Here is a 15,437-nt window from a genome sequence, read left to right on the forward strand (position 1 = left end):
TCTCGTGTCCTGGTATAGCAAATACAATAGACTTTTCGTAACATTTTACCTGAGTATGGTACTGAGATAACTAGTCCATCCCAAATATAACATCATACGAATGTATATCTAACACTAACAAATTTGCAAGAAATCGAAGCCGGCCCATATCTATAAGGATATCACCGCTACACTCTCGTAAAATTGCGCCAACTCCCAATGGTGTATAAATATTAAGAGGTTGGTCACATAACTGAGTCGTCATACCAGATAAGATAACAAAAGATCTAGACACAAAAGAATGTGATGCACCAGTGTCAAACAGTATACGAGCAGTTCTACCATGTATAGAAAACATACCCTCAATAGACTGAGGAGCCTGCGCATTATGTGGCATGAAGTTATAAACTCTGCCATGATACAACTGCTGTGGAGGTTGTCCCGGAGGAAATGGTGGTGCTGGAAGTGCCGGAAAATTCTGAACTTGCCCACGTGGCATCGGTGGGGCCGGTAGAGGTAACGGCTGATTAGGTCTCGGCTGCCCATACTGTCCCTGCTTAGCTTTGGGACACATCTTGGCCGGATGCCCAATCTCTCTACAGTGATAACAACGTCCCGTAAAAGGACCTGCATGCCTTCTTTGTTGATTTCCCGACCACTGTTCCTGTCCGGTCTGAGGTACCCCACCTTGTCTACCCTGATTAGGGACTCCATCCCTCTGCACATCTAGGTTTCCTTTGTTTTTCTTCCAAGGTTGATGTCCTTGAAATCTGCCCCGATCATTGGACTTGGTACCACTGCTGCTTCCTTGGACTTCCGGTAATCACTCCTCATCTGGCAGTGCTGTAAGGCGGCATTAACCACCTGGATATAAGTAGTATATGCAGGACTACCTATGATCACCACTTTAATCGGCCATATCAATCCTTTCACAAAGCGGTCTCTCTTCTTTTCTTCCGTATTGACCTCCTCTGGTGCAAATAATGACAAATTAATGAACTTCTGTTCATACTCAGCCACAGTCATATCCTCCTGTTGCAGATCCAGAAATTCAGTCTTCATCGCTGATCTTACTGACATAGGAAAATACTTGTCGTCAAAGCGAGTCTGAAATTCAGCATACGTCAATCTGGTCCTCTCATCGACAGTAGTAATAGACTCCCACCACTGCAATGCATTGCCTATCAGCATAAACGTAGCTAGCATCTGTTTCTGCACTTCGGTACAGATTACCATCCGAAGATGACGCTCGCTCTCCTGTTTCCACTGATATGCTAACACGACATCTGTGGACCCTGCAAATGTTGGTGGATTTCCCCGGATGAACGAGTGACGAACTTTGTCCCATGACATTGGCTGTGCCACTGGTTCAGGAACAGGTACTATCGGAGGAGGTTGCTGGTTTCGTAGAGCAGATGCTACTCCTGCTGCTACAGCTCGTGCAATGATATCAGCAACTTGAGGGGAAAATTCCTGATTCTCATTTTGAGTTGGGGAAATACTGCGATGACGGTTCGCATTCCTTGTCCCACGCCGAGACATCCTTCTTTTGAATTCAGAAAAATCTAACGTCAGTACATTATAATGGACCGACTAAAAGAATACAAAGAACCCTAATACTTAGGCTCTAATTATCAGAATACACAACGCGGAAGTATAGTAATCACAGATCCCTAAGACACTCGAACCTGGAATACTCTGATACCAACTGTGACACCCCCACATTTTCCACGCATAAGTTGATCAGGCTTATACACGAAAAACGAGGGATATCAAAAACAATTGGCAATATACAAGCATGTAATACAAAATGATGATAATAAAAGAATTTAGACAGGAAAGGAAACTAAATAATACAACATCCATCCATCCTTTATTTAATACAGTACTTCGTTACAACTTGGAAATCCTATGTCAAGGATCCCTAAATATAACCCTGAGAGTTCAACGTCAAAAGTAAATAAAAACTGAAACTGAAGTAATACATAAAACTTCTACCCTGAACTGGATCGTAAGAGTAGATGAGTTCGGATGGTGGTCCCTCACTGCTAACCTCAACCTTGGAACGGGTACTGACCGTATCCTGAAATAACAACAATGGTGGGTCAACCCCACGAGCAAGTCCTCTCTACTATGACCCAAAACAGAGAATCAAATAAATTAATCATTAAGAATCGGATGAGTACTATATCTGTATACATCCTAAGGGAACTATCCAATGTATAACATGACCTCAACCAGAATAGACGGTGATCACTTAGACTCACACTAGGTGGTTAAGTGTCGCATTTCCCTACCCGGGAAATCAGCTATTATACATGGTGCACGGTACTGACAACACAGACTATAACGAACTACACAGTGATAACACCTCTCAAAGTACTGATGAATATACCGAGCATACAAATTAGGCAACACATGCCAATAATATTACTAAATATACTGAGCATGTTAATTAGGCAACACATGCCAATAATATTAAACCACATACCCCGACAGCCACACATCTGTCTATAGCAACGAATGCATAAGGTATAAATGAGTCTAAACTTATTAGCCAGCTCATATGGTTCTATATGGCAACACATCCATATAATATAAATGCGACATAATTAAACAGTCCATTTATTTCCTGAAATGCACACAGCATAATAATCATGGTTTATATATCATTTAACAGTATAAACATCCCATAAGATATCATGGATAATTTATCTGACGAAAACCATGGCATTATTTAGTTTAACAGTAATGTTTGATACCATTTAATAAGATAATAACACTATTTATATTTAACAATGTCGTTAAATAAATCACATTAGTATCCGTACTGTGAACGAGCCAATAAATGCTTAGAAAAGATTAATCGGTCATAAGAATAAGTAACGGGTATTAAAATAATAATTTCGTGGCCCGTTAAACCCGTAAATACCAACACAGTACCTAAAAATCCAAGTTTAAGATTCTGGAATTTACAAAACAGGCCCTAGGGGTACTCTGGTAATTTCTAGCAGCTGTAGAGACCCCACACGCGCCCTCACGCGCCTCCCAGAGCCTCCCCACGCGCAGCCCAACCTTCCCCACTCTCCCACGCGCCTCCACGCGCGTCTGGCATCAGCCACGCGCGCGCACGCGCTCCCACGCGCGCACTAATGCATCCTGATGACGTGGCTCGTCCTAATTCGTTGGCTGCATCATCCTACTATGGGCGCGCTACACTGAATCATCTCACCCTCTCATCACTCAATCCTATGCTCATAGATCCGGGTGTACCGCGGTAACATGGACCGCGATGCACCGGATCAATCAGCTTCATCTAAGGCCCAGGATGCGCGCGCACACCCTCTTATGGTGCGCTGCATCACACCGGATCACTCCGGTCATCTCCCCCATTGCCGGCGACCGGAAAACTCGCCGGAGGGTCGCCGGAAAATACAGAAAAATTTCGAAAATTGCCCAAAAATTCTAAAAAAATTCTAAAGCCTTAAATAACAACTTCCTAAGTTTCAAATAATTACCTAGGCTAATAATAAATTATTTAACCCTTAAATAATTAATATCTCATTATTTTAATAAATTAAATAATTAATTTCTCATTGTCCTAGCATGGTTTCTAACCTCAAAAATAGCCGAATAAATGTAATGAATAATTTATGGACTCAAAGTGGAAAAGTAGATAATAACTTGCCTTTTTGGATTTAAAATAAATCCGCCGGTTGCGCGTAATCGGATAAATTCCCTACACCGGTCCAGGCTCCTTTCTTTCTCTCTTTTCCTTTCGGTCTTATACAAGAACTCACTTTTATTATTTCCTTCTTCAACTTATGTGAATCCTCAACTAAAGGGCTAACTTCTATATATACATAACTTATATAATTTAAATATTACAAATATCTATTTTTGCATTTAATTAACCACATTCCCAACCATAAGGCTTTAAGGCTAGCAAGCCAAGTCAAGCAAGATGTCCTAAGGTAAATCCTATCCTAAGATTTAATTTCTTCATCATTACATTGATTTAATACTATTATTATTTATTATAAATATTGTTATTATTTTTATTATTAATAAACTATTATAATTATTATTATTAAATACAAATTAAATACTTTAATTAAATAATATTAATTAATCTAAAACCTAACCAATAAAATGTCTAAACTAATCATTAGAATATAAAGAACAAAAAAATCAATATTACATGCACAAATAAATAAAATTAATTAAATAATTTAACATATATAATTAAAAGGTGAATAAATCTACACATTAAAGAATTAACCTAACACAAAAATTAATTTAAATAAATTCTTTAAAATTACGGGTATTACATAACATGTCTCTTCTTATGTAGGGTAGTTCTTTTTTACTATTTTATTATCATTATTTTTCTTATCTTAATTTCTATTGTTGAGTTATTTTTCTGTATTGTATAAATTCTATGGCCTGTTTTGCCATCCATGGCTTGTACGTTAAATATTCATGTTGTAATTTCAATATCCCATGTTCATTTTAATAGATATATTATTCGTTTTGGGGAAAGTATTATGAATTTATATTGGTAATATTATTTATTAATTGATGTGTTATTCATTGTTTCGACTCATTATGTATGAATAAAACTTTTTGTATTGTTGTTGGTATCTTATAAAATATATGAAAATTCCCTAACACCCCTTCCAAAACCATGCAATTTAGATAAATACACTTGAGAACTCACTGCCAGACCAGATTAATTAACAACATGAAAATGAAAGACTATAATTAAATAAAATAGAAGAAATACAAGAGATGAGTACTAACACTCGGTTCACCATGTTTAACATGCAACATTTAATAGCTAACATTGAGCAAGCACCAGAATTAGTTGGGTCATTAAGAAGCCTTGAAAGTGAGGCCAGAACCAGCCAACTTCTCTTCCACCTGATTCTTCAAACGCTCGGCCATGGAAGGAGTTAGATAATTGACCCAATCTCCGACCTCGCCTTTCCTAAAAAGTGAACTCTTTTGAAACCCTCCTTTCATCTTTCCGGTATTGTTAGCTTGCAGAACCTTGAGATTTTCAAAACTACACAACCTTGAAATTTGTTCTATCACACCATCTCTCTCTTCATCGGCCGAGAAAGGGAAGCCCAAGAACACAGCCAGCTTCTTAAGGTAACCCAAGTTGACATCCTCTTTCATATCTTCATATTTCAAGAACAACACCTTATTAGGGTTCTCCAAGCTCGCGTTCCAGTACCCTAAAGCATGGTCCCAAAAGGGTCCGTTACTGTGAACTCCCTTGCAATACATGTCAAAAAAATGCTCTAATGGAACTAATGGACCCGCCTCTTCTTGGGAACGTTTGAGTAAGAAATGCCAGTGGGAGATGAGCTGATCAAAAGGGTTTCGACTCACGTACACAATGCGACAGCCCGAGTCTTTAATAGAAACTGGTAGTGATGCGTATGGTAGGTGGGTTGCGAGAATTCTCGGGTCACTTCGATCCTCGAGGTTTGGGAGGTTGTTTTTGTCCAAGTAGAGATCCATCTCCAAGAAGGGTACAAGGTCATGAGGGTTGGCAGTGAGCAAAGGGTTGGCTGTGAAACCATAGCGGTTTCGGTTCACAATGGCGAACGCGAGGGCCTTGGACCAAGTGGTGCCTGATTTGGGGACACTGGCTATGATTAGATCGGTGTCACGTGCTTGGAAGTGTTTCTGGAAGGAGATCACACCATGGAATGCCCAAGATGGACACCAAAAGCCTTGGAAGTGGTAGAGATAAGGAGTGCCTTCCCAGATTCTCTCTCTAGGGAGAGTTTGCAGGAACTCATCTTCTTGATCAGCTTCCATTGAGATGCAGCTTCTGGGGACATCTTTTTGCTCCATTGATATATATCAGTGTGGATGTGAAAAATATACACAAGCTAGGCGAGATAGTAGTACTCTGTGTTCATGATAACCATGAATATATAGAGAGGGTCATTTCTTAGTCATGTTCTATGTTAATTATTTTGAATTTCTTCACTGAATTTCACGTGCTTAATACGCAGCACACGTGTGCGAGTCCGTATCCCTATTTTGTGGTTTGCAAATGTGCCAACATAGTAATGCTGGTCATCTACCTATATAAATGCTAGACACAGAAATATTAATTCTTGTCCCCTTTTGCTCCTATTTCTCTCTTAAGTTGCCTGTGCCCAAAATTTATTGTTAGAGCTGTATCCCATCTGTACTTTGGGACCATATTTTTTTTTTTTTTTTTTTTTTGGGGGGGTTCAACACTTGTATTTGTACAGTTTCATACTCTGACTGGGAAGGAAAATTGACGACTCTCAGCAAGTCATCTCTTTATGAGTAGGAGCTGGTTACTAATAATATCCTCAATTAATGTAGTATTGGAGTTTGCTCTACATTATTAATTGGATATTTTGATACCAGTTGTAGAAACGCAAATAACAAAGCTGCTCCAGAAATAATCACAAGCAATCACAAGGAAAAAAAAAAAAAAAAAAAAAAAAAAAAAAAAATCACATACAAGAACACAAGATATACATAATTCACCCAAATCTTAGAATTATGTTTATGGAATGCATCTTTTTTTTTTTTTTTTTTTTTTTTTTTCGTTAAAGGTAAGCTTGTATAAAAAGTTGAAAAAATTTACAGTGAGACCCCAGATAGGAAAGATACAACAAAGAGGAAACAACCAATACAAATTTTGATCTGCTACAAGCAAAATATTCAAAAGCTAAACTAGCCAATTAAACTACAACTTTTTCAGCAGCAATAACAGCAGTAACTAATGAATACCATGTCCTCACGGCAGCATTCCAATAACCTTCTCAGCAACATAGGTCAAGGAAGGAGCAAGGCTTGCCCACAAGCTGTGGAACATCCCTGCTGCAAGAGAGTTTGTAGTTGAGAGGGAGAGTTGATCATCATTATGTCAGAGCTGAATTTTAACTTGAGCATTGCTAGTCTGGCTCTCACACAGCTTTTAACTTGTGCAATGATGTTGTGGTAGGGTGTTGCTTGGTTACTAAAGGCTCTAGCATTTCTTTCCATCCAAATAAAGTACACTGCAGCTGCCTACAACAGCTTATGTACTAAGCAATCTGCTAGTAACCAGTGTGTGGAGCACCATTGGATCATGTCATTCTAGCTGTTAGGCCTGATGTAGAACCCAGCCACTTCTTGAATAAACTTCCATATGTTAGAGGAGTAATCACACTTGAAGAAAATGTGGTCAATTGACTCCCAGTCAGTCTCATAGAGGTAGCACCCGTTCGTGTAGTGTTTGTATAGGACAGGTTTGGCATCAAGTGTGTAGAGTCTTCCTCTTACATCCAGCCAAAAAATGAGACTATGCTTAGGGATGTGATGGATAAACCATACCAATTTATGCTAGGTAAAGACTGGTGATGATGGGCTGAAGTATTTCAATGTGCGAGCTATAGAGAAATTTCTGTTTGGACACGGTAACTATTCGACTGAATCTGGATTGGAGGAGGGTGAGGGCAGTTCATGTAATTGGGAAATGAAACTTCTAGATTGGAAGAAATGGTGAAGCTGAATAGTGGTTGGATTAGCCCATTGGCTGTTGGAAATTAGTCTATCAACTAAGATGTTGTTATCTAGTTGAAGAATTTTCAAACCAATGAGACCTAATTGTTGTACAAGAGGACCATTTGGTAGCCAGTAGTGTGGCGTTTCTGATTTTCGTCGTTTTTCTTTTTTTCGAAAAAAATTGTCGCCGTAAGGGCATTTTCGTCTTATCACATTTTGCGTACGGGATTGCGGTGGTCCAATTACATATTGTACATTTTTATTTATGTAGATCAAGTGGTATTTGTATGTGGTGCATTAATGTGTATGAGGTGTAAAATGGAGACAAAGAAAAAAAGATAATAAAAGAAAATTTTGTAGGGTCCGCCACTAATCCCACGTGTGGCTAGAGACCATTTTTTTTTAGTCTCTCATTTCTCTCCTCCCGTCCATTTTCTCTCTCTTTCTCATTTCCTTTTCATTTTCTTCTCTTTTGGCTTCAAATTTTGATCTTTGATTTCTCACTCCACACTTAGTGATTTTGAGTGCCGTTTGAGGCGAAACGGAGAGCACAGCGAGTTCTACGCGTTGATATCAACAATTTCAGCTTTGAGCCTCCCCTTGGCCTTCGAAAATTTGAACCCATTTTAAGGGTTTTGCTCTAAATCAAGGTAGGGGTTCTTAATCCACAATTTTCTTGCTCTTATGTGAATTACATCTTTTAAATTGTTGCAAGACATGCTTATTTGCGCTAGTTGTAGTTTAAAAGTAGTTAGAACATGTGTATGTGGGTATGTGAGAGCTTATAATTAATGTTTTATATGGAAAATTTGCCTATGTGATGATTTATATAGGTTCGTTATGCTAGATGTATTGTTGTATAAGAGTATGTTGAAATTTCTTGAGAAATTCTTGTGAAATTATGCCTTGGTTACTTGAATTGAGTTGGTTGTGTAATGATGAGTATATTGGCATGATATAAATGCATCTATGCATTTACATTGGGCAAGAAATGGGAAGAATTGATTTTGAAATGAAAATGGGGAGTTTTGGGAAAGTATATTGATGAAAGTGTTTTGATAAAACCCAGTCGCTGCGGAGTCACCAACGGGCCGGTAAATTAATGTAACCTAGAGGGAATTAGGGAGATTGTCCTAGCGTGGTTGAGCTATCTGGGCCCCATAATGACGCTGCGGAGTCACCAAAGGTCAGGGACAGTACCCAATCCTTCTCTCGGTGCTGCGGAGTCACCAAAGGGGGTTACATTAACAATTTAGAAAGTGATGGATGAACGGTTTTGAAGATGGGGAGTGGCATTGACATGCATTACATTCCATTGCATTATATTGTTAATATTGAGCTCAGATATGATGTTGTATTTTCTCGATTTTGTATGACCCCGATTCCTATCGCTCTATTCTTTGCTTGGATTCACGGGGACACAAGAGACGTGTCTTAAGTGTCACCTACTGAGCATATTGCTCATTCCATCATATTCTACATTTTTCAGGTCATGGAAAAGAAGTAGCCGACGGTAATCCAACTTAGCCTTAGCTTGGAGTAGAAATGCCCTTTTTCATATTTTTTGTAAATGAACCTAATTTTGTAAAATATTAACTCAAGGTATATTATTTTGCAATGTGTGATGTATTGAGGTTCATTGTGTATATGGTTATTTGAGAGAATGTAATTAAGTTTTACTTACTCAAAATCAGTTTGTATATTTTAAGTAACGTGTGGTAAATTACGTTAACACGTGGTTGTTATTATTGCAATTTAGTGTTGAAATGTATTTAAAATTACACGTAAGTGTAGTGGCATGGGTGGTTGAATTACCAATGTTGGTGTATTTGGGTTATCACTGGCTTCCAATACGTCAACCGGTATCTTCACAGTGTGAGTCATTGTGGCTCACGTTGCAAACCAATCGACGTATGGCTTCCCATACGTCGACCGGTATCATGGCTCAAACCAATCACGTATGGCTTCCCATACGTGGACCGGTATCCATTGTAACGCACTTTCCAAATCAGTCGACGTATGGCTTCCCATTCGTCGACCGGTTTCTGCCTTTTAATTAAACTAAATTTTAGTTTCCCAAATTACACTTTGGCACCCAATAAATGTTACACGTATTTATTATATGGCCCAATAAAGTGCAATAATTATATTTTATCCACCGAAAGGACTATATTGCCCCGAACTTTATTTTATTTATTATGTAACCCAAGTTAATGACCATTATACCCTTTGAGTGTCAAATTATTGAATTATGGCAATTTATCATTTTGTTCTTTTGGACCATGATATTTAAATTTAACGTGAAATTATCGTATTACCCTTGGATGATTTTGGATTGGAAAAGGACCCGTTTAATGATCCGGATCCATGAGGAGTTGGGTCGTTACAGAATGGTATCAGAGCGATGGTTCGAAAACCTTAGGACGATGGGTAGAGGCCTATGTAGGATTGCATGGGAAGTTGTTTGTATTGCGTATGAGAGTATTTGTTACGTGTTTTGATATTTGAAGAAGCATGCTAAAGTGTTTATTTGCCTATGTGTTACATGTTTAAATGTTTAAATGTTTGAGCAGCATGCCTACGTGTTTACTTACTTACCTGTTTAATTGCCTACGTGTTAATTTGCTTATGTGAACGCATGCTTATATGTTATATGTGTGTAGCACTAGCTTAAATGATCCATGAATTGGTGTTTTGTTTTCAGTATGTAGTTGTTTAGCAGGCACATTTTTATTTTGTATTAGCTCTGTGAGTTATCCTTTATGACGGGAAAGGTATCAGCATTGTGAGTAAGGGAGATGTGAATAGCATGATCTATTGAGTCCAGTTTGATTTAGACGCGTTGTTCCATTAGGAATCCTTTCCCTAGAAACTAGTAATGGTAGAAGAGTTTGATCTTAGGTGTCTTCTGGGATGGAAGTTCTCATTTTCTTGCACAGGCAAGAGTTTGGGTTGTGTTATCTCGGTGTGGTGAGGGGACTCTTAGGGTGATGAATCAATAGAGCATGGTGCATGATTCATGGGATTCTTACATGTAAGCAAAGTTGATTAGACGTCATAGGATGCGAGGTGGTATGTAGTGTATGATTTGTAAGGTTCAAGTGTTGTACGGGTTGAGCAAGGTTGGTATTTAGTTCTTATTTAAAAGTTCACTAATATTTAAGGTTGAGAGTTGGCCTCTTAGATTATCGTTTATAGAGTATGAGTTGAGGTTGATCTTGAGTTGGTGACGAGATGAGTAGATGACATCTTTTATTTTGATTTCCAGTAAGGAAGACAAAAGTTTGGTGTGATGTGGTTTGATGACCATAGAATGTTGGTCACAGATTGTGTTGAGCCAGGATGAGGAGTAACCTCTTGGGCTTGATGGCCTGTTCTATTTGATTTCTTTGTTTTGTGGCCCTGTGGGCGGGTGTACGTGAGCGTGTGCAGGTGGCACCAGAAGGCTACCACACTGGGTGAGCTACGGGCACACAACTCAGATGAAATCGATGTGGACATTCCGTTGTATTGGATAATAATTATAGCAATTGGTTGGGAAATGATAGTGTTGGGGGTGTAAGAGTTATATACCCTTTTGTTTAATTGGATAAGTTAGTTATAGGTATGACTTGAGTGTCCAGTTAGATACCAATTAGAGAGACCACTGGTTGTAGTTGTTGTAGACTATAGCTTGTGTGGTTGATCATTTGGCTTAGCGTTGTTGTCCCTCTTAGGGATTGTTAATGTAGCGTTGCCGCGTAGGATTTTTAATTTTCTTATTGCGGGTTACTAACTATGGTTTCGAGTATCATAAGTGAGGTGTGTTTTCATGTCGGGTTAATGTCACTTTTGAGGGAGCGGTTGGTAGTGGATGTTTGTTGTTTATAAGGGAGTGGAATTGTGAAGTTATTTTGGGAAGAATGATCATGAGGTATTAGTACTTGAAGTTCCTGTAATTAAAGAGTAAGTCAGTTTTGGAGTGAACCCAGTGTCCAGGAAAACAGTAGCGATTGATCGCATTATTGATGGTTTTAAGGAGACAGTTGGGTGTTGAGCATTTTGGATTCTTATGCTCATTTTTTTTGAGGATTTGTTGGCATGGTATTGACGCGTGGATGTTCTTTTCTAGTGGTAAATGGTGGTTGTTATGGGGAGCAGTAAGCGTTGTGCTTGTTCTTTGGTTACGATAATATTATCTTGAGGATGTTTGGAAAAAAATCTTTTAGTAGTGACTTGATGGTCTGATGGAATAATAGGTTTGAACGGTTGTTGGAATGAGTGACAATGGAGGTGTTATGATGTCATAGTATGATGTTTAGTGCTGATGAGCATGATGGTTATAGGTATGATCTGAGGACGGACTAGGGATTGTGAGTTGTTAATTTGTTGTGTGTTGTCAGATAGGTGATGGGTTGTGTGTTAGTTGAAAGTAATTGGGAACAGTTTAGTCTCTCGAGCTAGTAAGGGCGGTGTTACCAGGTAGGCACTTTTTCTTTGGCGAGTCATGGGTTGATGTAATTGGCGTCATGAGTCTTGTTCCTTGTGTCCCAGTGACGTGAGCGTTGGTGCTCTTATTTGATTGGTTTTGGCAAGCATAGGTGTTGCGGGGTAGCGTATGCAAAGTTCCGATGTTGACTGCATATGACGGTTTGTTTGTGGCAAGGTCGCCTAGAGTTGCGGATGTAGTTCTGTATGTGCTTCTTAGTTGGTCCTTCTCCTTGTATATAAGGAGTTCAATTCATCTTAAGTGAGATTGGGTGTCCATGGTTGGACAATAGATGAATAGCGTATGACATGTGGTTGGGTACATTTAGGTGTGAATCGTTGGTCTCTTGTGAGAGCAGGATTTGTTATCCTTTCCATTTGTTTTAGTCCTGGTAAGGACGTCGTTTGCTAGAAGTCTTGTTCTCCATTTAGAAGTTGTGCACGTCCGTGGGTGGTCAGGCTTGTGAGTGAATTGTTGTGCTGTTGGGGTTCATCGGTAGAGGTACTTGTTGAATGGGTCGACTCACTCCTACAGAGGGAGGTGGAGTCTTTAAGTTTTGTAGTGCTTGTTCTGAGAGTGGTTCCGACTGGTGGAATGACAGGCACGGGTTGTTAAGTAAGATTTGTGTTTCCGATATTTAGTACTATCGGTGATGGTTAGAGAATGTGTCGTGAATGGTGGTTTGAGGATGATTAGGCGATGTGATTTGAGCTGTGCATCTTGATGCTTTTATTGATGTATGAATTGAGCAGTGACTTGAGGACCAATGTGGGTATCGTTTGAATGCTAAATAGCTAGAGGGAGAATGTGGGATCTCATCGAGGAATAATAGGAATGGTTGACTTTGGTCTTGAGGTTTTCAAAATGAAATGATCGTATTGAGTGTTTTGACGAGGTCAGAATCGAATCGAATAAGGTTATGATGTTGATTACGTGTTGTGGGTAATATGAGATGACTGAAAGGCTTTTAGGTTGATTGATGATTGTGGTATTGGCGATGGGTTACTTTAGCTTGTTATGATCGTGAGATCGAGGAATGATTATCGTGTTGCTTTTAGCATATTGTTTTGTCACTATATGGTTATTGAGGTGATAGATTAATTAGGGAGTGAATCTTGTGGTTATTTTATGGACTGTAAAGGGTTGTGTTTAAGACTTAGACCTGAGGACAAGAACGATGTCTGTGTCGAGATCGGATTGAGGATGAGAATGGCCTGGCCAACCATTTCTCCTGAATCAATCTTTCTTTGACACGATGTCGGGTCAAAGGTCAATGATCATTCTGACTTGTTGGTGATAGTAAGAGTATGGTACCGTACGCTGTGTTGGTTTAACAATGTGAATTTGCATAAGTTATTTTGGGTGACGAAAGGTGTTAAGTGGTATTGGGTGTTTGATAACGGGTTAGTGGTATAATCGTTGATTATTGAGAATCTCGTTTTGAGGATTTGTGTTCAGAATACAAGGTGATACATTTTATTGTTTTGGTGACTCATGATTATATGATTGTTGAGAGATTCATCATTTAGTTATCTTAAGGTTGATTAGTATGATAATTGCCGGTAGGCGTGATTGGTGGTCGTTGTGTGATTATGTAGTTGCATAGCCGTATGTTAGATGACAGGTGTTGATTTGACAGAGATGTATTGATTTGAGTTTGAGTTTGATTCTCGGTGGGGTCTAGTTTGTCCTATCAAGGGACGGGTCGAGAAAGAATGTTGTCATGTTCAGGGGTCTTGTGACAATTTTTCTTTCAAGCTTTGTATAGCGGTGTAGAAAGGACCAGTGTTAGTTTTAAGTCAAGTATAAAATTTAGCAGGTTTGGTGAACAGTGTTGCGAGTAATGCGTACCCTCATAGGGTGGTGATCATTGGGTTTTTTTTTTAGCGGCAGAGTGTGGTTGCCTGTTGACGCTGGTGTCGAAGGCAATAAGGATGTCGAGTCCCTTGTCTTAGGGTTTTGTGAAGTGTTTCTGACGAAGGTGTGTGGTCGTGCCTTCTCTTTTAAGGATGGTAGATTTCGAGGACGAAATCTCTTTAAGGAGGGTAGATTGTGGCGTTTCTGATTTTCGTCGTTTTTCTTTTTTTCGAAAAAAATTGTCGCCGCAAGGGCATTTATGTCTTATCACGTTTTGCGTACGGGATTGTGGTTGGGTCCAATTGCATATTGTACATTTTTATTTATGTGGATCAAGTGGTATTTGTATGTGGTGCATTAATGTGTATGAGGTGTAAAATGAAGACATAAAGAAAAAAAGATAATAAAAGAAAATTTTGTGGGGCCCGCCACTAATCCCACATGTGGCTAGAGACCATTTTTTTTAGTCTCTCATTTCTCTCCTCCCGTCCATTTTCTCTCTCTTTCTCATTTCCTCTTCATTTTCTTCTCTTTTCGCTTCAAATTTTGATCTTTGATTTCTCACTCCACACTTAGTGATTTTGAGTGCCGTTTGAGGCGAAACGGAAAGCACGGCGAGCTCTACGCGTTGATATCAACAATTTCAGCTTTGAGCCTCCCCTTGGCCTTCGAAAATTTGAACCCATTTTAAGGGTTTTGCTCTAAATCAAGGTAGGGGCTTTTAATCCACAATTTTCTTGCTCCTATGTGAATTACATCTTCTAAATTGTTGCAAGACATGCTAATTTGCGCTAGTTGTAGTTTAAAAGTAGTTAGAATATGTGTATGTGGGTATGTGAGAGCTTGTAATTAATGTTTTATGTGAAAAATTTGCCTATGTGATGATTTATATAGGTTCGTTATGCTAGATGTATTGTTGTATAAGAGCATGTTGAAATTTCTTGAGAAATTCTTGTGAAATTATGCCTTGCTTACATGAATTGAGTTGGTTATGTAATGATGAGTATATTGGCATGATATAAATGCATCTATGCATTTATATTGGGCAAGAAATGGGAAGAATTGATTTTGAAATGAAAATGGGCAGTTTTGGGAAAGTATATTGATGAAAGTGTTTTGATAAAACCCGGTCGCTGCGGAGTCACCAACGGGCCGGTAGGTTAATGTAACCTAGAGGGAATTAGGGAGATTGCCCTAGCGTGGTTGAGCTATCTGGGCCATATAATGACGCTGCGGAGTCACCAAAGGTCAGGGACAGTACCCAATCCTTCTCTCGGCGCTGCGGAGTCACCAAAGGGGGTTACATTAACAATTTAGAAAGTGATGGATGAACGGTTTTGAAAATGGGGAGTGGCATTGACATGCATTACATTCAATTGCATTATATTGTTAATGTTGAGCTCGGATATGATGTTGAATTTTCCCGATTTTGTATGACCCCGATTCCTATCGCTCCATTCTTTGCTTGGATTCACGGGGACACAAGAGACGTGTCTTAAGTGTCACCTACTGAGCATATTGCTCACCCCATCATATTCTACATTTTTCAGGTCATGGAAAAGAAGTAGCCGACGGTGATCAAACT

The 15,437-nt window shown here is 39.1% G+C and overlaps 1 protein-coding gene across 1 annotated transcript; it reads right to left on the reverse strand.

The window, feature by feature from the left end:
- Window positions 1–1,830: 1,830 nt before the first annotated feature.
- On the reverse strand, window positions 1,831–5,960 carry LOC132294374 (cytosolic sulfotransferase 15-like). Its single transcript, XM_059792201.1, has 2 exons — window positions 4,783–5,960; window positions 1,831–2,062 (listed from the first exon to the last, which is right to left on the reverse strand). The coding sequence occupies exon 1, from the start codon at window positions 5,848–5,850 to the stop codon at window positions 4,855–4,857; it is 996 nt and encodes a 331-aa protein (XP_059648184.1). The 5' UTR covers window positions 5,851–5,960; the 3' UTR covers window positions 1,831–2,062; window positions 4,783–4,854.
- Window positions 5,961–15,437: the final 9,477 nt, after the last annotated feature.

This window comes from Cornus florida, unplaced genomic scaffold (genome assembly GCF_030987335.1).
Source record: "Cornus florida cultivar Cherokee Brave unplaced genomic scaffold, ASM3098733v1 CherokeeBrave_3.0.0_Hap2_Chr02, whole genome shotgun sequence".
Lineage (NCBI taxonomy): Eukaryota > Viridiplantae > Streptophyta > Magnoliopsida > Cornales > Cornaceae > Cornus > Cornus florida.

What these genes read in the sequence shown, in the direction of transcription:
- LOC132294374 (XM_059792201.1), bottom strand. Translation starts at nt 5,850, where the DNA reads ATGGAGCAAAAAGATGTCCCCAGAAGCTGCATCTCAATGGAAGCTGAT.